This window comes from Aspergillus brunneoviolaceus, assembly GCF_003184695.1.
Source record: "Aspergillus brunneoviolaceus CBS 621.78 unplaced genomic scaffold BO95scaffold_16, whole genome shotgun sequence".
NCBI classification, from domain to species: Eukaryota; Fungi; Ascomycota; class Eurotiomycetes; order Eurotiales; family Aspergillaceae; genus Aspergillus; species Aspergillus brunneoviolaceus.
The window spans coordinates 179,826-202,209 of NW_020290746.1; the positions used below are offsets into that span (position 1 = coordinate 179,826).

General features: G+C 52.8%; 6 protein-coding genes across 6 annotated transcripts; 3 read left to right on the top strand and 3 right to left on the bottom strand.

The window, feature by feature from the left end:
• Window positions 1-3,342, top strand: kin1 (putative serine/threonine protein kinase Kin1; the record flags this gene model as incomplete). The annotated part of the gene is made up of 3 exons (XM_025588810.1): window positions 1-663; window positions 717-1,344; window positions 1,397-3,342. 3 exons carry the CDS (start codon window positions 1-3, stop codon window positions 3,340-3,342), a joined length of 3,237 nt encoding a protein of 1,078 aa, XP_025444735.1.
• Window positions 3,343-4,992: 1,650 nt separating this feature from the next.
• Window positions 4,993-7,063, top strand: clrD (histone-lysine N-methyltransferase Clr4; the record flags this gene model as incomplete). The annotated part of the gene is made up of 3 exons (XM_025588811.1): window positions 4,993-5,049; window positions 5,360-6,446; window positions 6,531-7,063. 3 exons carry the CDS (start codon window positions 4,993-4,995, stop codon window positions 7,061-7,063), a joined length of 1,677 nt encoding a protein of 558 aa, XP_025444736.1.
• Window positions 7,064-8,283: 1,220 nt separating this feature from the next.
• On the bottom strand, window positions 8,284-9,641 carry BO95DRAFT_512482 (uncharacterized protein; the record flags this gene model as incomplete). The annotated part of the gene is made up of 1 exon (XM_025591521.1): window positions 8,284-9,641. Exon 1 carries the CDS (start codon window positions 9,259-9,261, stop codon window positions 8,284-8,286), a length of 978 nt encoding a protein of 325 aa, XP_025444737.1. The 5' UTR covers window positions 9,262-9,641.
• Window positions 9,642-10,852: 1,211 nt separating this feature from the next.
• cch1 (calcium channel protein CCH1) lies at window positions 10,853-17,603 on the bottom strand. The gene is made up of 4 exons (XM_025592080.1): window positions 17,589-17,603; window positions 15,723-17,513; window positions 13,349-15,670; window positions 10,853-13,298 (listed from the first exon to the last, which is right to left on the bottom strand). The coding sequence occupies exons 2-4, from the start codon at window positions 17,352-17,354 to the stop codon at window positions 10,938-10,940; spliced, it is 6,315 nt and encodes a 2,104-aa protein (XP_025444738.1). The 5' UTR covers window positions 17,355-17,513; window positions 17,589-17,603; the 3' UTR covers window positions 10,853-10,937.
• A 1,073-nt stretch (window positions 17,604-18,676) lies between these two features.
• Window positions 18,677-20,086, bottom strand: BO95DRAFT_429607 (uncharacterized protein; the record flags this gene model as incomplete). The annotated part of the gene is made up of 3 exons (XM_025584898.1): window positions 18,677-19,274; window positions 19,376-19,932; window positions 20,036-20,086. The coding sequence occupies 3 exons, from the start codon at window positions 20,084-20,086 to the stop codon at window positions 18,677-18,679; spliced, it is 1,206 nt and encodes a 401-aa protein (XP_025444739.1).
• A 460-nt stretch (window positions 20,087-20,546) lies between these two features.
• Window positions 20,547-22,129, top strand: BO95DRAFT_440545 (60S ribosomal protein eL6). The gene is made up of 3 exons (XM_025585987.1): window positions 20,547-20,739; window positions 21,084-21,419; window positions 21,519-22,129. The coding sequence occupies exons 1-3, from the start codon at window positions 20,638-20,640 to the stop codon at window positions 21,669-21,671; spliced, it is 591 nt and encodes a 196-aa protein (XP_025444740.1). The 5' UTR covers window positions 20,547-20,637; the 3' UTR covers window positions 21,672-22,129.
• Window positions 22,130-22,384: the final 255 nt, after the last annotated feature.

Sequence of the window (22,384 nt, forward strand, 5' to 3'; positions counted from 1 at the left end):
ATGTCCACTACTGCCCCATCAACTGCGTCGCCTTCGGTCGTCCGCAGTCACTCGACTTCCGCCCGATCTCCCTCCTATCGTCCTCCCTCATCCGAGCTCCCTCACCGTACCCGAAGTGTTGCTGTCCGACCTGCGACAGCCTCCCAACCACAACATCAATCACCACCATCCTCGTCGCAATATCACTACCAATCCCAGTCTCGTCACTCCCACTCCCACTCCCATTCCAAGTCACAGTCTTATGATCGTCGGCCCCCTGCGAACCAAGCGGTTTTCGACACCATAGCCCGCCGGGATTTTGAGGCTTCTCGCGGAGCTCCCCCAGTTACTCCCCGAAGGGAATCTTCGCGGGACCGTTCACAAGAGCGCCCTCCCACTTCCTACCGCCCCGATTCCTCCTCCAACAAGCACCGGAGAAATTTATCAGTTCAAGGCCATCAACGAGACAGTGTCGATATGGCGACTGCGGGCCCCATCATGCCAGAGGGCGTCGCAGGACAGCCCCAGGCTGCCGCCGCTCACTTACATCCGGCTAATCCCGTCCAGTCAAGGCGTCGCACAATGATCACAACGCCAACGGGCCAGTGGGCTTTGGGCAAGACGTTAGGTGCCGGCAGTATGGGTAAAGTAAAAGTTGGAAAAAACATGGACACAGGAGAACAGGTGAGTCTCGTAACGTTGCTTGCCCTCTGTTGCAGGATCTCATTTCAGTTCAGGTGGCCGTCAAGATTGTACCTCGGCAATCGACCGAAGAGCACCGCAGCTCGCGCGAGGCCGAACGGGCAGACCGCTCGAAGGAAATTCGAACAGCGCGTGAGGCAGCTATCGTCAGTCTCGTCAACCATCCTTATATTTGTGGTATGAGGGATGTAGTAAGGACCAATTACCATTGGTACATGCTGTTTGAGCTCGTCAATGGGGGTCAGATGCTGGACTACATCATCTCCCATGGAAAACTCAAAGAGAAGCAGGCACGCAAATTTGCCCGTCAAATCGCGAGTGCATTGGACTATTGCCATCGCAACAGCATCGTGCATCGCGACTTGAAGATCGAGAACATCCTTATCAGCAAGACTGGAGACATCAAGATCATTGATTTTGGTCTCAGTAATCTCTTCTCTCCACGAAGCCAACTCAAAACCTTCTGTGGAAGTCTTTACTTTGCTGCCCCCGAGTTGCTGCAGGCAAGGCAGTACACTGGCCCAGAGGTGGATGTTTGGAGTTTTGGCATTGTTCTCTATGTTCTAGTATGCGGTAAAGTTCCGTTTGACGATCAGAGCATGCCCAAGCTGCATGCCAAGATCAAACAAGGCGTTTTCGAGTACCCTCCAGGGCTCACTGCAGGTTAGTATCCACAGTCTATCGTGTGTCCTTGATACTGACCTCCAACACGCAGAGTGTCGTCATATTATCTCGCGCATGCTGGTCACTGATCCCAAACAACGCGCAAGTCTGACTGAGATTATGAATCATCCTTGGATGAACAAAGGCTTTAATGGCGCCCCTGAAAACTATTTACCGTACCGAGAACCTATCACCTTGCCTTTAGACCCCGAAGTCATTGAGAAGATGACGGGTTTCGACTTCGGACCGCCCGATTACATTACTGCGCAGCTCACCAAGGTCATTGAATCTGAGGATTACCAACATGCTGTAAAAGTCAGTGCCCGCGAACAACCCGCTCCAAGCTATACAGAGAAGAAGCGAGGGGTGTTCGATTTCTACAAACGACGGAACTCTGCCAGCAGGGACACGCTGTCCGCACCGTCCGCGGAAGCCGTTCAATTGGGCAACGACCCCATAAATGCCTACAGCCCGCTGATTTCAGTCTACTATCTGGTCAAGGAGAAGCTGGACAGAGAAAGAGCCGAAAAGAATCCTGGAGCGTTGGGAGTTCCACACGCATCCGGGGATTCAATGCTTCAGATGCCAGATCTTCCAGCACCGGAGGCCGCTCATACCAACCAGTATCACGTTCCGGGAGAGAAGGACAGTGGAAGAAGGTCGCGCCCCAGAGCACGAACGCATGGTGATGACGACTTGGCGGATGGTATCAAGAATCTTCACCTGGGCCCGCAGACCGGACATTCCCCGGGTCCTGCGTTATCGCAGCCCGAAACCCCAGCGAAGAAAGAAAGCACGGCAGCGGGTATTTTGAGACGGTTCAGCACGCGCAGGACAAAGGAGCGCAGCCGCGACCCGGAACGTGGAAGACTTGGCAGTCCCCACACCCCGGCACTCAACGTTCAGCCACCCGCAGACTTGGCTTCGCCCCTATCCAGAGGATTCAGTGTGAAGAGGACCCGACGCGCGGATCCATCTCCAACAGCTGTTCCACCCGGGTCGAATCAACCCCCGCAAAACGATTTCCTCAAGGCTCCAGGGTCAGCGGAGCCGGCTTCGCGGTCAAATAAGTTCCTGGAAAGATCCGCCAGCGTCAACTCGGCCGACTATCGTCCTCGTCGTTCACGGCGGAACGACCCTGACGCGACAGGCCAACCCCCGCCTAGCAGTGGATCAGACTATGCCAATGTACAGAAAGAGCCGACGGCTGCGAGAGAAACAAAGCTAGGTCGCGGCCACACCGCCCGGACAATGTCATTGGGGCATGCTCGTCGCGAAAGCATTCAAGCCCGTCGAGCTAGGCGTGATGCTACCCGAGAAGCAAATGTGCCTGAAGAGACGGATGCGGATATCACTGGAGCAGGCACTGCTTTGGAGAGTGCCAATGAAGGGGAGGACCTGTCCAAGCCCGTATACCTCAAAGGCCTTTTCAGTGTTTCGACCACAAGCAGCAAACCTTTGCCTGTAATCCGAGCGGACATCATTCGCGCTCTGAAACAACTTGGTGTCGACCACACGGAGATCAAGGGAGGCTTTAGTTGTCGTCATGCCCCGAGCATTGACCTGGATACAGTGATGGATGTTGGGCCACCAAGCCCGGACCGGCAGGGTCAGATTTCGGGCCATCGTCGGCGCATAAGTTTTGGAGGGTTGTTGAGCCACGACGAGGGCAGAGAGGAGTTTCGCCAGACGCCGCGCTCCCAGCGTCGGGCTCGAGCGCCACCTGACCACAGCTTTGTGACCACTCCTGAGGGCTCTGACGATGAAGCCGGTCCTCGGCCAAGTCGCGACCTGGGGGTGGTTGGAGAACGTGTAATGGGTGAGACAACGACACGAGTCCAGAGTGATACAGGAGAGAATCTGATACTCCGATTCGAAATCCTTATTGTCAAGGTACCTCTTTTCTCGCTGCATGGGATCCAGTTCAAGAAAGTGGCAGGTGGCATGTGGCAATACCGGGAGATGGCGAAGAAGATTTTGGACGCCCTGCGACTCTGAGTGCATATTGATCTGCATGATACGTTATGAACCCATTTGCATGCCGATCAAAGTTGATTTGATCCACGAAGCATTTGCATGAGCATGACGTTTTTCTTTTGTGGAACATTTCCTATGTCAATTTTCGGTTCGCATTACCTTTGAGCTGGCTCATCTATTTTAGGGGGGATGTTTTATCATGGTGTATACTAGACTTGAGCAAGGATGATCATGGACGCGGTGAGATCTTGTTCTTGTGTTGCTATCGGCCACTATTGTATATTTCGTCTCTTTTCTCTTTGCCTTAATACTTGATACCTATACAGTTGTCTGGGACTGTTGTACATAGGTCATGCAGGTAGGAGTAACTTTCAGACATGTGAACTAATACTGACAGGCATGTTTGTTACAACTGCTCAAACAACAAATAGTCTGTTGGCCATTAGACACACACGGGTAGCAGCATTCCAAAGTTTGGATATGCTTAGGTCAATGGAGAGCTTCTAGTGTGTCCCACGAACGGCTCACATCACGGTGCTAAATGAGGTTGAAGTGAGGCCGAACTGAGGTGCAGTTATATATACACTTTCCCTGGCATCAAGATTCAAGAAGTCAGCTTCTACCTAGCACAGCTTGAAGCACAGCTTGAATCATGCGCTTAATGATATTATTGAAGCTTGCAAAAGGCTGTTCAACAAGGAATACGGCAAGCAATTGAAAGGAATCATGCATAAGGCTGTAGTCCGAGTCTTTGTCGAGAGAGGCTAAGCCGGGTGTCGAGGCCTGTGAGGTTGACCAGTTGGCGGCTTAGCACGTCCCACATGTTGCCACTATTTTAACAACTACCCAGGCCACTAGAAAACAGACAATTATGCCAGAATTTTAAGCCTGACAGATGTTGTATTCTCTCGAAGAGTCATCAAGGATAAATCTAATATCGCTAAGGCCACTGCTTCTTCTAAGAATGCTTAAGAATATCCTGAGATTTTGACCAGGATGTGTGCTGCTTAGTCACAATCTGATATGTCTGCGCCGACAAATAACAAGATCTATAGAGGAGGATCACGTTGTGATCCTGCCGCACACAGAGCATTTATTTAACTTCAAACACATTATCTGGGTACAAGAGCCCCTGGCGATTGTCTTGAAACATTCGAAATGTGTTTATTTGTCTGGTGCTTGGCATATGTGCGAGACCAATGCTGGTTGACTTATCCATGTGCAAACGGACTCGGTTCGGCGGGTCGAAGCAGCTCGTTACTTTTGCAGTTCAACTAGGCCACTGATTGGCCAATCTAGAATACTTGCTGGGCGTCCTATCAGCACAACCATCTTCCTATTCGATATTGGCCATTCTGGGGTTTTGACTATGTATTTGTACTTTGAATTTATTACTTAATAGAAAAATACTGATCCCGCTTCATCAGGAGTGTTTGATTCTTCGACTTTTTGGATTTTCTATATAATTATCATTCACTTGATATTGATTAGCTGACTCAGCAGAGTTTTTCTCAAACAGGCTAGACCATTTTTCAAGTCCTGTCTCTCTCCCTTTCCCTGAAAGCCACCCTTTCAACACCGCCTCAACACCGCTTTCCCTACATCTTGTCTGTTATGTTGCATTTTTGATACTACAACATCAGTGGTCTCTTGGTCTGGACTGTGGCTACCATGTCAGCTATGTTCATCGACCTGACAATAGACTCGGAGTCGGAGGAGTCCAATCAGGTGAGTTTGCTTGAGTCCTTTGGACTTTCAAATCTGTGTTTTTGGAGAGTTATCGCCTCTCAAGGATTCCCCGCTGGCTTGAGTATACCCGTTGCTATATTGCTATGTTGCTATATTGCCTTGCTGTACAGCAACAGATCCCTTCTGGACTCTCTTATGCCTATTTCTTTTCTATCCTTTTTACTTTATCCTGCATATCTTGTTAAAGTTTGTATCTTTATATATTTTTAGATCTCAAGAACAGCCCCTAAATAAGAACTATTGTGTTAAGGCAGAATGCCCTGGTAACAGCAGCTGACTTGGGCTCTAGACACTATCTACAAGCGCAGCTTCACTCTCACGCAGCCTGGCTCACCGTGCACTTAATGTCTCACAGTCAGTGCCGGTGAAGAGAAGAAAGTCTGACACAAAAGATGCATTGTCTGCTCTAGCGGTGTCAAAATTCTTTGACAGGTCGAGCCATCATGAGCCAGGGCGGCGTGTCTCCTCCCAGCCTGAGCCGATCAGACCAAGCTCAAGACGAAGCATCTCAAGCCAAGAGGCCCAGGGCGTTGAACGCAGACAGAGTCCACGACGCTTCAGCGCCTGGCCAGCCACTGCTCCTTCTGCCCTTCGTTCAGTAACCCCGGACTCTTCATCAGCTTCTACCCCCCATTCCACCATCCCAGATGTCCTCATTCCTACCCCGTCATCTCGCCAGTTGAAGTCTGAACTCCGTGAATTCAGCAGCATCAACGGCCGTGCATCATCATCATCGTCCTCATCATCCCACGCATCCAGACCAACCCCTCCCCTCCAACCCCCCACAGCCCTCTCGCAGACCTACTACCCGACAGACGCCTACCAAAGGAAAGCCATCAAGGGCGCTTACCCCAAGGCGAAGAAGGTCAAGCGAGCCGACACGCCCCTGGTCCTCGGCACCCCGGGCCCGCTGCTGACCCGACCCCCCAACGTCCGGCACCAGACGCACAAGACGATGGAACGCAAGCTGCGGGCCATCCGGGGACCCGAGGTCACCTACGATCCGGCCGCAGAGTCCCGCCTGGCGGACTTCATCATGAACTTCGAGTTCGTCAACACCAACCCGCTGCGCAAGGGCGTGGTCCCCGTGTCCGAGGAGTTCAACGCGGGTTGCACCTGCGTCGGGGCGTGCAATCCGGAGATCTGCCTGTGCCTGTCCAAGGAGGAGGACGAGAGCAACACGAACATCGTGCCGTACCGGAGAGCCCTAGACGACCCGCACATGATGGTGCTGAAGCCGGAGTTCCTGACACGCAAGGCCATGATCTACGAGTGCAGTGACCGGTGTGGGTGTAATGCGGGATGTTGGAATCGCGTGGTCCAGAATGGACGTACCGTGCGGTTGGAGATCTTCTACACCGGGGACCGTGGGTTTGGTAAGTGCCGCTGTGCTTTGGGCCAACCCAGCCGGTTCTCCTCATGGTATGAGTGATGTTCTTATTCATAATTCGTCTCAATAGGCCTCCGCTCACCAGACCGTATCCGCGCCGGCCAATTCATCGACTGCTACACAGGCGAAGTGATCACCACCGCGGCCGCCGACCTCCGTGAAGCGGCTCACACAGCGCACGGCGCATCCTACCTCTTCAGTCTCGATTTCTTGAACGGCCAGTACGAAGACTATGAGGAGGACTCCAACGACGACGACGACGAAGCCACCGAGTCCGGCTGCAAGTACGTGATCGACGGGCGTAACTTCGGCGGCCCGACTCGCTTCATCAACCACTCGTGCAACCCGAACTGCCGCATGATCCCTGTCTCCCGCAACCACGCCGATCGAGACCTGTACGATCTGGCCTTCTTTGCCTTGCGCGAGATCCCGCCGTACACGGAATTGACCTTCGACTATAACCCCGGGTCCGAGGGCGGCGGCGGCGGCTTCGTCAAGGGCGCCAAGATCGATCCCAGCGCGGTGCGGTGTCTCTGCGGCGAGGCGAACTGTCGGGGCCAGTTGTGGCCGAATCAGAGGAAGAAGGGGGTTGCGGTGAGATGAACAGCACACCCGAACTTGTTGGTCACTCACCTTGTCTTCTTTGCTGCCTGCTTGCATGCCCTGCAACTGAACCTGCTGCGGTGCACCTAGTACATTGGCAACATTCTAACGGGTCAGTGTGGTATCCCCCTGAGGCGTTTGAGCAAAATGACCTTCTATTACAGGTACAGCCTGCGCTCAAGACAGAAAAGCGTTCATACATACCATCTTGTATGTCCGGACGTCTTTTGATACACCGATCTTGTTCCATTCCCTTTGATCTGGATATCCACCTCTACTGTCCTTGTCCACGCATGTCTGCATAGACCTTCCCATGGCGCGGCGTTCATACTTTCCCCAGTTCAAGACACACATACGCATACACCCAACCTTGCACATTTGACCCTTTTGCACATATTTTCTTCGACTCACGATACCCTAATCCTGTACGTACATTCCAGCCTTTTTTTTTTTCGAATACGATTGAAGCCTGCATGCAGCCCGAGGGTCTTCACCGTCTTGTCTTTACGTTCTACCTATGCACATGCAGTGATTCTTTTCTTGTTAGTTACGATTTGAAGATGGATCTTTTGAGGTCTGAGGTCGGCAGTTTACCAAACGAATCGATCATCATACCCCTTTCTCAGATACAAGTTAACTCCCCGCGTTAGATGCCAGCTCTCCCACGCTAGTCTCTAAAGGGTAGTTACAATGTGTTAATCCAGCCATCCAAAGGAATCAATCCTCATATCCAAAGTATGTAAATTAGGTAGCTGTAAGTAGGTAGGTAGGTATATATCCCAGTACCCATCCTGGCAGAAAGTAAAGTAAAGTTAAGTAGAACAAAAGCCGCACACTTACACAGTCGACAAAAATCACAAAGCATCCGCCATAGCCATAGCCAGGAAACACCGAACTCCACTGCCGCCTGACCCTTGCCCTTTCAACGCCCGTATACCCAAATCAACAAGTTCCAACCCACGGAATAAAAAATCAGGTAATTCCCATGCACAAACCGCCCACGGTACTACTCGCTATCCAAGTGTCAAACAGACCAAAAAAAGCGCCTCCACATACCACGAGCACCTGTTGCATCGACTCACACAAGCCGCATTTAGTTGTCAAACGAAACAACCCAACCCTTAACCCTCAATCCCTTTGGCGGTATTGATCCATCGGTAGGAGTCTGTCCCCAAACCCCCAGACCCCCAAGAAAGAGTTTGCGAAAGAAGGAAGCAAGTTCACCCCGCCAAAACCTCCTCGATCCCCTCAAACGCCGCCACTACCCCTCCCAGACCCCCCCTGCCGCTGCCGCTGCCGCTGCCGATCATCCCTATCCCCATCCCCATCCCCATCCCTCCTATCCCCCCCGCCGCAGCAGTCCAAGGCAACGACGGTCTGGGCTCCAACATCCCCAACCCCACCCGCTCCACCGCATCCCCCGCCGCGCGGCCTTGTTCCTCAAGCACCTCCTTCTCGATTTTCGAGAGGTTTCTGGGTCTGAGTTGGTGGTGGTGCTGCGACTGCAGCTGTAGTGGTCGAGGAGTGTGAGGCTGCGGATTCAGTCCCAGTCCCAGTCCCGGTCCCAGTGTTAGGGAAGGCGAGGGCGAGGGCGAGGGCGATGACGATCGGGAGAGTGAGGGGGAGAGGGAGAGGAGGGAGAGGGGTGGGAGGACTCGGTCCTGGTCCTGCTCCTGCTGGTGCTGGTGCTGGTGCTGTGACTGCGTCTGCGTCTGCGACTGCGTGGTAGGTGTCCTCAGCGCCGGGGTGAAGGGGACTAAATGTGGACTGAGGGGTGGGGTGGTGAGATCTCGTTGTTTGGTGGGTGGGTGGGGGTTGTATTTGTGTTGCGGCTTGGTGCTGGTGGTGGTGGTGGCCCCCGAGGAAGGGAAGTGTAAGCGGTGGAAGGCGAATGGCGGCGGGGAGGCCGTCGAATATAGCGAGGCGGAGGAGGTGGAGGAGATGGATTCCGGGTTGGAGATGGGCGAGGAGGTTGGACTGGTGGTTGTGGAGCTGAGCGGGGAGATGGTGGGCGAGGTGGAGGGGGTGAGGAGGGTGGTGGTGGTGGTTCTTTTGGGAGCGGGTTTCTGGGTGTGGGTGTGGCTGTGGCTGTAGTGGTGGTTTTGCGAGGAGAATGGTGGAGGGAGAGCGAAGGTGGTGTGGAGGTGGAGGCTGGGGGTAGGTGTTTGTGTATGTTGGGGTTCGTTGTGGGCGGACATGGTTGTGGTTGTGGTCGTGGTCGAGGTGAGTGAGGATATATGGGATGAGTGGTATTGATTGAATTATATTGAATTATAGTAAGGTGGTAGGTGGTAGAAGTATGGAGAGTAGGTGTAGATGGCAGCAGGTAGTAGTGGCAGTAGGTAACTAGTAAAGATGATGATGATGGAAAAAGAGTGGGCAAGTACTCCCTCCGTAACACAAGTAGACTCAGACTTAGTCTCAGTCTGATGGATCCCGTGTGATGAATCGAGGGTGATAGATCAACTTCAATCTCCGGTGTATTCGTGTACTCACTCACACCAGGTAAGGTAAGGTAGCGTAGTTATAAGTCCGACTCAGTCAAGTGGAACGACCCCTCAAGGACCAAAAGAAAAAACCCTCATCCCAATACGAGGACACACAGACAGTAGTTGTAAAAAAAAGAAGTTGACTCCAGGTGATGATGACATCCAAGAGCAGAGCAGGGGCTGATCCATCCATCATAATATACGTAGTAATCCCCCACTAGTATAAAAGCCCTGCCCGTCAAGGTCTAACCGCAAACAGACACACTTCAACTCCCACTTCCCGCCCCGTTTCCGCTCCAGCCGAATCTTAACTTCTTTCCGACTGCAGCAACACCAACATTCTTCCATCTTGCTGGTCCCTGTATATTACGGGGTATGCAATTGATGATGACGGTTTCAAAAAAAATTCTCGTCCCGAGCATGGAGAGCACCCTTTCTTCCTCCTTCGGACTCCGTCTCAGTAATTTGGGGGAGTACGGAGTAGAAGTTAAGTATACTTACTATACGGGCAGTACAATCCAATTGCCCGATCCGGGGCAAAAAGGCCCAGAATAGACCCACCCAAACCAGAGATCACGCCCTGTCATTCCAGCTAATTACCAGAATTCACCCTGCTCGCCCTGCTTCTTCAGGTTCTCTTTCTCCCTTGTCAAAGAAGGAAGCGATTCAATCTGCCAGTGCCAGGCAAAAACTTACTCACGTTCCCCCCCCCCCCCCACAAAAATCAACTAATTAGCGATCCGAGCAATGACAATCATGATGTAACCAGTTCTTTTTCTTTCTTTTTTTCCTCTCTTGGTGTTTATGAATTCCGTAGTTTCTCCCAATGATGAAAAGTGATAGGTCATGCATTTGCATCGCATTACGTTCGATTTATCCACGTGATGGATCTATACCAAGGCAGGCAGCCCACCCAACAACACAACACAACACAACACAACACAGCACCCGACTGACTGGATCACTCCACTATGCTCTATACACTTCTCTTCCGTGCTTTCAGGTTCGGTTTTTGTTCTTCGGGGTCTGGATTACTAGAGGGGATGTAATTTCTACAAGCCCACAAAGGAATTCAGAATCGAGTCTTGCTGTACAGTACACTAAGTTAACACTGAATACACTGACTGTATCAACTGTGTATCTTTCTTTCCACATCGCCCAGCTCACTCCTCAAGATAAAAAATCACATCATCAACATCATCGTCACTTATCATGATCCTGGCTCCTTCCCCCCCTTAATGTACATGGAACCTCTCTAGCATGCCTCCTGAAATACAGAATGTCTAGATGCAGAGCTAACAAACAGGAACGGTAGAACGCTAAACAGAAAATAGAAAGACACCAGAAAGCCCTACTCCACATCGGCACAACCTCAAATCACATATTTACTCGCCGGACCGTCGGCGCTGCGTAAAACTCCGCCGGATACTCTCGCCCCACGCCGAGTCGCCCAGCGACTGCATCACGTCGTTGACGTTGGGCGGCCGCTCCGACGTCGCGCTCTGGATCTCCTCCAGCACGTCCGGCCCGCTGCCATACGACGAGGTCGTGTTGGCCCGCTCCCGCCGCGGCGACAGCGACGGACTGATGCTCGACCACTCGGTCGGCGAGTTCGCCGCCGAGATGCGCCCGCCCATGCTGGTATCGATCGGAGGCAGACCGCCCAGTCGGGACGGTCCCCCGCCGTCGCGTCGCGTGGGCGAGGTCGGGGACAGCATCGGCTGCAGGGGCTCCTCACCACTACCACTACCACCGAAGGGGTCGGCAGGACCAGGAGCCACGTGGGTGAGGGCCGTGGGCTCGTCTTGCGATCCGTCGTCCACGAAAATCTCCGGCACCGAGAACTGTGGCACCGCGCTCATCCGGGCCGACTTCTTGTGCTCCACCTTGCGGCGGAACTGCCGCGACCAGTACAGCGTGTCGAAAAACCCGATGACCGTCTGCCGTCGGATGGTCTCCTGCACCCGTTGCAGGCGGGCCCGGCGGCGCAGGAACTCCTCGAGCCGGAGACTTTTGCTATCACTGATCACGTTATAGTGCGCCAGGATCATGAGACACGAGTGGAACGAGATCCCGCGCACCGGGTCCGCAGACACCAACACCTCCTCGTAGAATGAGTTGAGCTGCTGTCGTCGCTTGCGGATATTCTCAACCGGGATGCGCCGCAGGATGCGAGACATCTTGTCCAGATCAAGCCCTTCGACCACTCTCCGATGCGCAAGAAGCGAGTCGCGCCTGTCAACCCGACATTCTTCCAGAATCTGCGGGATCGTGAATTCGCCGTCGTAGATCCGCATGGAGAACATACCGGACAGCTCTCCCAGCAGTCGCGGGAACTGTTCCTTGGTGATGTATCCCGTTCCATCCGGATCGTACGTAGCCCATGCGTGCTTGAAGCGACGGACATCTTCGCGGCTGATGGCGTAGAGCCCGCTGCTCTTCTGATACACGTACGAGAAACTCTCGAAGATCAGGGACGTGAACAATGAAACAAAGAGATACATGCTGATGATGTTCCACGCAATGAAGAGCGAGCGAGCCCACGGGGCGCTGCCACAGTCATCGTCGAAGTAGTTGCTGCTGTACGTGCAGTAGGGCGGTTCCATGGTCGCGAAGTCTTCCATGACCTCGTTCCATCCCTCACCGGCGCTCATCCGAAAAAGTAGAATCAGCGCGCGTGGGATGTCGCGGAAATTGATATTGTCGCTTTCTTGAGAGCCGAATTTGGTCAGGCCAAACGCCTGGTTCATTGCGATCGCGAAGACCAGGAACAGCACAAACCAGGTGGCTAGCAGATTTCCAATCGCCGTGAAACTGGCGGCAGCCGTCTTGAACAGTTGGTCGAGCTGATTATTCCGGGGGATGATCAGCAGTGTAATCGACACAAGGAAGAGTTTGTTCAGCTCCGAGACGACATGGCCTGAGTTCGCAAAGGTAAGAATCGTCGTGATCAGTGTTCCAGGTACCGAGATCAACGAGTAAAGGTCCCAGGAACTTCTGCTGAATCGGTGCCAGCCAAGGCCAAGGATTCGGATCGCTACATTAGCGATGTAAACGATGTTGAACGCAAAGAACAAGATCTGTCGGATCGTGTTCCACAGATGGGCCTCCGGGTAGAACTCCAAGACCAAAAGTAGAAGATGAAGCGTAAGAATGCAAGTTACAAACTTTGCCCATCGGCCGTGTTTTTTGACAGCCACGCGGTAGCACCACATCTTCCACTGTTTGGTCTTGTTGTCGAAGGACCGCTTGGAAGGGTTGATCTGCCTCAGCAGCTTCCGCAACTCCAGCCACGAACGCTGTTCCGCGGTGAGATAGGCTACCCCTGTCTGTTCCGTGTAATTGCGCATGAAAACAGACACAAACAAGGTCAAGACAAAGACGGCACCGAGCAAGTTGAACACGATGAAGAACAGCCCGTTCTCCGGCGCAATGTAGTCCTGAGGCTGCTGTCCGACCCCAACGATGCTCATTGCACTCTGCTGCACATCAATCCACCCTTCTTGGGAGACGATCTGGAACAGAATGAAGAGGGAGTCTCCGAAATTATCAAAGTCGTAGTAGGGGTTGGCAGCGGCTCGAGGCGCAAGCACATCCCAGTTGGAAGGAGAGCTCATATACTCGCCAATGCAAGCGTCCAAGCTACCTGCTACATCGCCATCATTGCACTGGACCATTCGCCCAGCGAAAAGCGTGACCCCATAAATAGCGAAGGGGATCAAAAAACTCATCGAGACCGCAGCAGCCTATAACAACGTTAGCATTTGCAACCATCCTCGTCGGCAGTTGAACCTACAGCAATGACCTTCCATCCTCCAACGATGATGACCGAATGGAAAGTACCCTTGGCACTATCACTAACGTTCAGCAGTCGTAGAGCTCTAAGTGCTTTGAAAGCCCCGATCGCCCGGGTCAGACCCCAGTCCTGATACAATGAACCTCCAACACTGATCCAAAGAGTGATCAAAACGATGCCGTCAAGAAAGCCCCATGAGCTGCGGAAGTACGCATTAGGCGTCCAGAAGAATCCATCAGCAATGACTTTGATGAGGGCCTCGATCGTGAACAAGATTGCAAAGCCCATATCCGTGTAAGTGAACCAGTCTCGGTTATTTTGGAAGTGAGTGCTCTGGTAAATCGGAGTAGTAATGCAGGCCAGCAGAACCATGGCGACAATGGCGGCATAGATGAAAGCGGAGAAGGTAAACCAGACCGGCTTGTATGGATCGACCCCCTCCACTCGCTGGGTTCCGCGTCCGGGTCCGACCATACGCTGGCAGAACTTCCGGACTGCGTTATCCGGCGCAAATATGAACAATGACTTGTTGTAATTCGGGTGGCGCATTAGATACTCACGTTGAGCCCGTTTTCTCTGCTCGGCGGCCGATACGACCTCCCGAGCCATTGTCCTCGGATCCAATTCATCGTATGCTCGCGAGAATTTCAGCTTGGAGTAGAATGGATTGGGCTCTCGGCGCATGACCGATGTCGCGAATTTGTTCCAGGTGCGCGAGAAGATACCAGGCTGCGACGTCTCCGCTGTAGTCGTCGTTTCCAATGGCACGCTTTCCCTTCGTTCGGACTCTGTCGGCTCCTGCTCGTCGAGGAATTCCTGCACAACAGCATCCTTCAGTAGCATCTCCAGCGCCGCTGGCCCGTGGTCAAGAGGATCCTTGTAGCGCTCGGAGTTCCGGCCCATCATCAGGATCTTCGACAGGGACAGGTTTCCCTGCGAAGACATGTTGACTTGCTTCTGCTCCAAGAATGACCTGACTTGCTGGAGCCGCTTTTCATCCTCTGACACATCAAAGCTTTCCTGAATCACAGCAATGAACATGTTCAGAACGATGAAACAGGAGACAATGAACCACATAATCAAGAAAGTGGCCGAAATCCACGAAGTCTTGTAGGCTTCCGTGTATGCCGTGGCGTTGTACAGGATGTCTGTCCAATTCTCGCTAGACAGGATCTGATACATCCCCAGGAATGAGTTGTAAATGTCAGAAAAAGTGATGTAGATGAAGTCTCCGCCATCATCTTCCTCAGGTATTTGGCCACGAAAGAGCTCTGTTGCGAAGATGGATGCAAGGAAGGTGATCAGGAAGACGAAGACGATAAGATTCAGCAATCCAGTAGCATTGCGGAAGACTACCATGATAAGGTTCCTGGTCACTGTGAACGCGAGGACTACTCTGTACACGCGTAGAATTTGGAACATCGTGAGAACATCATAAACACGGGTGTTCCTGATGACAGGGATTTGGATGACACAAGTAACAATCACCAAACCCAGGTCAACCCAGTTGCGGGCTTTGGTATGAAAGTTGCGCCAGTCCGAGGCGAAGCGCAAGAGAATCTCAATCAGGAATACGATAGTCACAATAATCTCTGTGTTGTCAATAAGAGCCTGGCGGCCAGCGCCCATAGAAGCACTTCTTTGGGCTTGCACGACCAAGTCAAAGATGATGATACAGACCCAGAACCATTCTGTCTTGTCGTAGATGCGTTTGATAGTACTTATCTTGCGGGCGGACGGGTCCTCCTTGCCGGTCGAGTCTATCTTCTGCACGGCGAATGCACTGCGCTTGCTTTCTTCGCGGATGACTTGGAAGGAGTGCGTAATGACCGCAACCAACAAGTTGACCATCCACAAACTCAGAATGATCAACCCACACACGAAGAAAAGAGAGGCGGCCAGGTAGTCACTGTCGGTGGTATAATAGAGAATATCCGTAAATGTGTTCGACGTCATGATTACAAACACAAGCTCCAGCGAGTTGAGGATGTTGTCAAAGCTCATGGTCCCATTGTAGGGGTTGTCACCTTCAATGCATAAAGACCCTTGAGGACAGATGTAACCCTTCGGGCTGGAAGTGGTGGGAATCCCGTCAGCGCTTAGCCATGGCATATTATGGCCGTTGTTGAGGTAGCCACCGCAGAATTGTTCATCCTGCGTATAGTTGTCTTGGCCATTCACCCCGATCCAAACACAAGTTCTCCGCAAGCTGGACTTGAAGCTCTGGATGCCCACAATGGCAAACAGGAGCCAGAAGAAGCCTATGAGAAATGCAACGTGCACGAGCAGTGGCGCGGCCTTCTTTAAGCTTCGCAGGATGATCTAAATTGAGTTAGCTAGATGTCGGCTGTACAGATATGAGTGCCAGGCTTACAGAAGTACCGTTCGTCAAAGCCAGAAGACGAAGGATTCGGAGACAGCTGAGCATGCTAAAGACATACAGCTGCTGGCGAGTCTCGACCCCATAAACCGAGAGGAAGAAAGAAACCCAATAAGCAATCAACGCGACGAAGTCGAGACGGTTGAACGAGTGGCGGAGAAAGGCACGATGAGCCAGTCTCACGCGACTTTTCTGCAACGGATCATCGGCTAGTTGGTGCTCCAGTTGATGTTGATTTTCCAACTGATTTAACCCTCCCGTGAACGTACGTATAATCGAAGCCTGCGGCTGCTCCGGAGCGACGGATGACTTCCTCACTGAGAACTGACGTTGTGGGATGATGAGGTTTTTCCCCTTTTCAATCACGGCTTTCCTGAAGCCCAATGATCGGTCAATTGTACTGTACTCAGCAGGGTTGATGATTAAGCCGGACACCAGAATTCTCGCGCCGACCTCGAGGGTATAAATGATGAAGATCGCTAGATAAACATAATCCGTGGGGGCATTGCCCCAATTCACATCGCGAGGATGACTCCAAACGGAACGAGATGACTCGACTGTCAGTAGGATTGTCTGGATGAAGATCACCAGCAGAATAAAAGGCTCAGTGAAAGGGTGAACCAAGATGTCGCACAGCCACATTCGGAGAGCATTGTTCGGACCCAGTAATCCCAGGGACTTGCCCCTCAGCGGGTTGCTGACCTCGCGCCATGCCTTGCTATTCGAAGGTAGCTTTTCGTGATGATGAGCCGCCGGGCTGCGAGGCGTGAGGGGAGACGGTGTATCGTGCGCATAGTCTGGTAAAGACGGCAGGGCCGGCGGTTCCTCCATCCGCGCATTCTTGTGCGACTCCTCCCTCAATATAGACTGTTCTACGACCTCCGACTCGTTACTAAGATTGACAATTCGCTGAGACATCGACTTCATCATCGAGCTGGCTCGCTGCAAAGCTGACCCGGGGGCGGAGGGAGAAAGCGAGCGCGACCTTTCGCCGGGGCTGCTCAACCCGCGCCGTCTGCCCTGAAAGCCGCCCTCCAGGTCGTCGCCTAACCGTGCATCCGGATTGCCCGTAGCAGCGAACTGGGCCGTGGGCGCACCGTATCCGTCATTGTGGTGCAGAATGTCTTCGGAGCTGGAGGCGCCACCCATGGGCTGTACGTTTCGGATATTCGTCAACGGGGTCGTATCGGTGTAGGTATCGGTGTGGGAGAGATAATTCTCAGCCCCGTCTAGGGGAACGGTGTCAAGGTCTATACTGGAGCCATCGCGGGTAGGTTCTGGCGTGATAGAGGCACGGTGGGAGGGGTCGAAGCTGAGTCCGACCGAGGAGATTGCTTGGGCGAATGCGCCCGGGTCATCGATCGTAGCGCCTTCGTCCTCATCGTGGTGATGCGGGGGCACGACGGCCACCCTGTCGATCGGAGAGTCATGCGCGATGCGCTCGTAATTGATCCCGCTTCGGCCTCTGCCAGTCAATGACCGGCTCAGTCTGCTCGCAACTCCACCTGCGGTAGTCCTCGGCTCGAGATCAGAGTCGAATGGTCCAGAAAGGTCCTGCAAGGGAATTGAGTGCTGGGAGGAGAGATGTTCGTCGTCAGTGCCGCGGTCATGGCTGCTGGAGGCCATGGGGGGCAGTTCAGATGCGCTAACCGAACGCAGACATCGCAGGCCGCTGCAGGTCCAGAGGGAGTCGGGAGGAAAGGAAGACGCAGGGCTCCCAGACAGCAGTTGAGAGGTGCGTGCGAAGGTGCAAATGCAGGGGGAAAGAGAAGAAGAAATTCACCGCTGGAGGCGGAGGGTGCGGGAAAAAGCTGAGAATTAGTAGTAGTTCGAGCAAGCAGTGTACTGGTGGACTCGTACGTACGAGTACGTAGGCGAAGCAAAGCAGTCTAAGGTCGAAAGAGTCGAAAAAGGGCTGAAAGGTGACCGGGGTGGGCTCCCCGAGCGGAAAACGTGGGCCAGGATCCAATCAAAGCTAGTGTCCGACCATGATGAATTCGAAATTCGATCATTAGAATGGAACACTCAGGAAGTCAGACAGATGGGGAATGGAGGGCCCAAATTGATCGTGTCTTTTTTGGGGTTTTGGGGGGGGGCCGAGGGGGGAGGTAAATCACTGGTGGGTGGACAGACTGGCATAAACAGCGACGGTGTATGGATTCTGGACATGAATTGGAGTGTCTGGAACTACGCCAATGCGGCCCTCGACTGGGGCGATTTATCCATCCACGACCTCTGTATGGCTGAAAGGGAGAGAAGAGACCCTCAGCATTTGCTAAACATCCGAGCCTTACAATGAATCGAAAAAAATAATAAATAAATAAATAGAAAAACATCACTATTCTGGTTCGATGGATCATTTTCCTACCCGCGGCCTGCCTCATGCTTTCCTCATATCCCCCCCCCCGTCCCTGACAGCAATGAGCAACCTGTCAGTTACGTATTCCTGATTTTTCTCTGGTACAGGGAGTCTAGATTTTCTTTTCTCCTCCACTCTACACTACGTATTCAATCCAGCACTCTAAACTCTACTATCTTTCAAACGTCACTCCCATACATCAGTCAAGATCAACATTCCACAATTGACTGAAAGTACTCCTCCGTACATACTCAGTAATCATAGCCACCTCGCGCGCCACACCGAGCAAGAAATGGCTGCCTGCGACCAAAGCTGGTCCCCACCACACCTCCGGAGCATCCAAAAATAGAGTCCACTCTCCGTCCATGGAGTCCATGGAGTTTCATCCATGCAGAACCCGCTAATTTGCGCGTCTCAAGGCGTCACAACGCAAAATAAGTTAACTCCCTTCCATAACTCACTCCATATTTAATATACACTAATCCTACCTTATATGAACACGGTAGGGCTGGCAAATGACTGGGAAATTTAGGCATCATCGAATAAAAAACATTTACTGTAACTATTGACAGGATAAAACTAGAAGAATCTAATCAGTCTCCATCCGGTTGTTTCCTTCAGCTGTCGTATCTTTCACGTGGTTCCGAACGCCCTGGAGGAACGCTTCGACAGCATCACCACCCCCTAGGGGAACTCCTCCTCTACGCATAAACCCGCCATTCTCCACGGGGATCTTGAGGGCTTCGCTGATGCTCGGTAATCCACCATCTCGGATAGCCACGGTCAGACTGGCGAGGCTCTGTGCGAACTGGGGCGAGTGCAGAACTTTCCGCAGGATGTCTTTCTTCTGGTCCTCGTCGAGGGACCCCATGGCGGCTTCCGCGATCTCCGGGTCCTGATCAGCTACCGCCGCGTCGTCGATGTCTTGTGCCAGGAGGAGAAGCGACGGGGGCAAGAAGCTCAGCAGGTGATCGACGGTCTTGGCGTCGGCGGCCGCCAAGAAGGGAAGCGTAGTTGACGGAGGAAGGAGATCTTGCAGAGTAGTGAAAGGCCGCTCGGGATCTTGGGATTGGCGCGCACCCCCGCCCAGAGACTGCAGAAAGCTCTGCACGACAGATGAAGGATCCGAGTCGGCAGCGGCCCTACAGTGCGGAAAACTCCCAGTCAGCACTCGTACAGTAGCATATCTATAAAAAAAAAACTATAAAAAAAGCTCGAAGGGTACAGCCAGTCCGCCCAGTGAAGAAGCCTAGGGTGAACATGAGGAACTGTCGAGATATGTACCTACGCTCTTCCACCATCGGCACCGCCCTCCCTCGATCCTTGGCCCTCTTCCCGGACATCGCCCCCGGTAGCATCGGGGCCAGCGCCTCCGCTGTTACCTCCGTGGTTGTGGCTGGGGTCGTGGTCCACACCCTCTACATCCTCCATGGTCTCGTCGTCGTCGCCACCGCTCGAGGGACCCCGAGGCAAGTTGGCAATCTCTTCTTCGACGTCCACCTCCTCACCCTGCAGCAACGTGTTGACGATCTCACCCAGTCGGATATCCCTGGGGCTGAACCAGCTGGGATTGCCACCCTCGTGCTGCGACTTAGATTGCAGCCAAAACAGGTACCGTTGCGAGCTCGACGAGAACTTCAGGACGTAGATGCGACCATTGGTGGGGGCAGCGTTGCCAGTCGGCTTGTAGGGAGTGAAGGTTCCGTCGGAAGGGACCATCACCAGATCCAAGTCAGGTTCGGTGTGAGGGGCAGTTCTCGGGCGCCAGCAGAAGTGTACCAGCTCATCTTCGATGTAGAGGTAGATGTATCCGGGGGTGGGCTTGGGCTTGACAACGTTGCCGGACTGATCCACCAAGAGAGAAAGTCAGTTAGCATCAGCATCGAAAGAGGGGACGGCATGTTTCCATTGTGTAGACGGGAGGTCGGAGCTCTGGGAGACAACTCACCTCGAGATCACAGATACCCGCTTTGAAGGTGATGATTGGGGTTAAAGACATGGTGGGCGAGGTGTGATTGAACAGGAGAATATAATTTGTGAAAGACCTTTGAAGCTGAAGGTATTCCAGTTGAGCAAGATAACAAGACAGCAACCTCGGTTGCTCTGAGAGGTGGGAGTGAAAAGAGTGGTAGGTTAGGATAATGGACAAAAGCTGAGCAAAGCAAGGTACGACGTCAGTTGGAGGTTACCCGCAGTAATGTTTAGGTTGATGGACGACCAGCTCTCTCTCGCTCTGTCTGTCTCCTACTGAGTAAGACAAGAGCCAAGCGAAATGCATAGTTGGGGCCTCCCGAGAACCCGAGCCCGTCGGACTTGTCGCCTCAGGCATCCAGAGGCGCTATCGGCTCTATCGCTATCAGGACCTATCAGGCCCCCTCCGAATCGGCACTAGCGCCTTTCGGCTAGGGCTCGCGTTCACACAAACTCACACTTTCCCGACCTGGGGCGCAAAGCAGCAAGTCACACATCAACTCCAGCAACCACCCGCCGTCGACAACCACCACCTCCCCCCTACATTCTTTTCAGACCATCTTCGTCCCGGTAGCCAAAATGTCGGACCTGACGAAGCAGTTTGGAAAGGGCCAGAGGACTGTGCCGGCCCAGAAGGCCCAGAAATGGTACCCCGTTGATGACGAGTCGCAGGTCAAGAAAGTCAGTACACCGACCATCACCCTGAGGCAAAAGAGCCAGAATCATTCCGAACCACCGACCAGGGAGGCTACGAAGATGCGATTTGGGAACTATGGACGAATGCGACATTTGCGCTGGTGATAAAGAGGAGGAAGACCCTCTCCGGGTTCGGAGATCCGGGGAAGATTGGAAGGCCAGAAGGAATCAGGGCCAATTGTGTCAATCGGACCATGAGCTTTCGATCATAGGGGACAAATCGCATCTTCCGGCCCTTCTGAATCGGCAATGGTTCTGGATACTGTGGTGGAATCGCAAATGGGGATATAGGTCGTTTCTCTAACATGACCTCTTTTTCACGATTATAGGTCCGCAAGGCTATCCGTCCCGCCAAGGTCCGCGAGAGCCTCCAGCCCGGTACCGTCTTGATCCTCCTCGCCGGTCGCTTCCGTGGAAAGCGTGTCGTTCTCCTCAAGCACCTCGAGCAGGGTGTCTTGCTCGTCACCGGTCCCTTCAAGATCAACGGTGTTCCCCTCCGCCGTGTCAACGCCCGCTATGTGATCGCCACCAGCACCCGCATCGACATCAGCGGTGTTGACGCCCAGACCGTTGAGAAGGTCTCCGCTGCCGACTACTTCACCAAGGAGAAGAAGGCTGAGAAGAAGACCGAGGAGGCTTTCTTCAAGCAGGGAGAGAAGCCCCAGGTACGTTTTGCGTCCCGTCGGTCCTCTACTCCGGCAGGGTGTCGACAACATCTCTCAAGAATATGAATACTGATTCGATATGCTTTTACCTCGGTACAGAAGAAGCAGGTTGCCAGCGCCCGTGCCAGCGACCAGAAGGCCATCGACCAGTCCATCCTGGCCGCCGTCAAGAAGGAGAACTTCCTTGGCAGCTACCTCGCCTCCAGCTTCAGCCTCCGCAACGGTGACAAGCCCCACGAGATGAAGTGGTAGATGTGTGACGCGGCGGCCGCGGGTTCGGTAGTTTTTGTGTGGAGGAATCCTGTCAAAAGGCGGCTAACCATGCAAAGTCGGCGTTTCTCTCGGTCAAAAGTGTAGGGAAAAGCGAACTTGCAGCGCCGGGAAAGGGCAAAAGACCAAAACAAAAGAAATCAAAAAACAAAACCTTTTCATGAAATATATGTAACTCGATTCAGGCCTCATGTTTGCTTAGGATTGCGGTTTTTCTTTTCTAAACTTTTTTAATGCGGACAAAAAGGGAAAAAAAAGAAACCGGTTCGTTATCTCTTTATTTCACGAGAAGCCCCCCCGTTTTGTTTCTTTGGTCTGCTCTATTTCTTTTGCTTTTGCCCATACCCCCTTTCCCAGCGTGGCCGATCTTTGCGGTATTGATATCACCAGCCGAAATGAAATGAAACCAAACAAAAAAAGCAGAATACCTCTCTTCCAGCCTATCTAATTAATCATCTTCTACGGACCCATAGATCTCCATAGATCTCTGTTCTCCAATACCAGGTTCTAGCGGTACATAATATTCCTACAGCAGAATTATGTTTATGACAGACTACTATCAGGTGTCTCCAACTTCACTTCATTGTGACGAACCTCTTGTTTCGGATTTCGGGCCGATGATTTAATATTATAGATCGGCCATGACATTATGACTTCTGACTGAAATCACAGCACGTATATACTTTACTATGTAA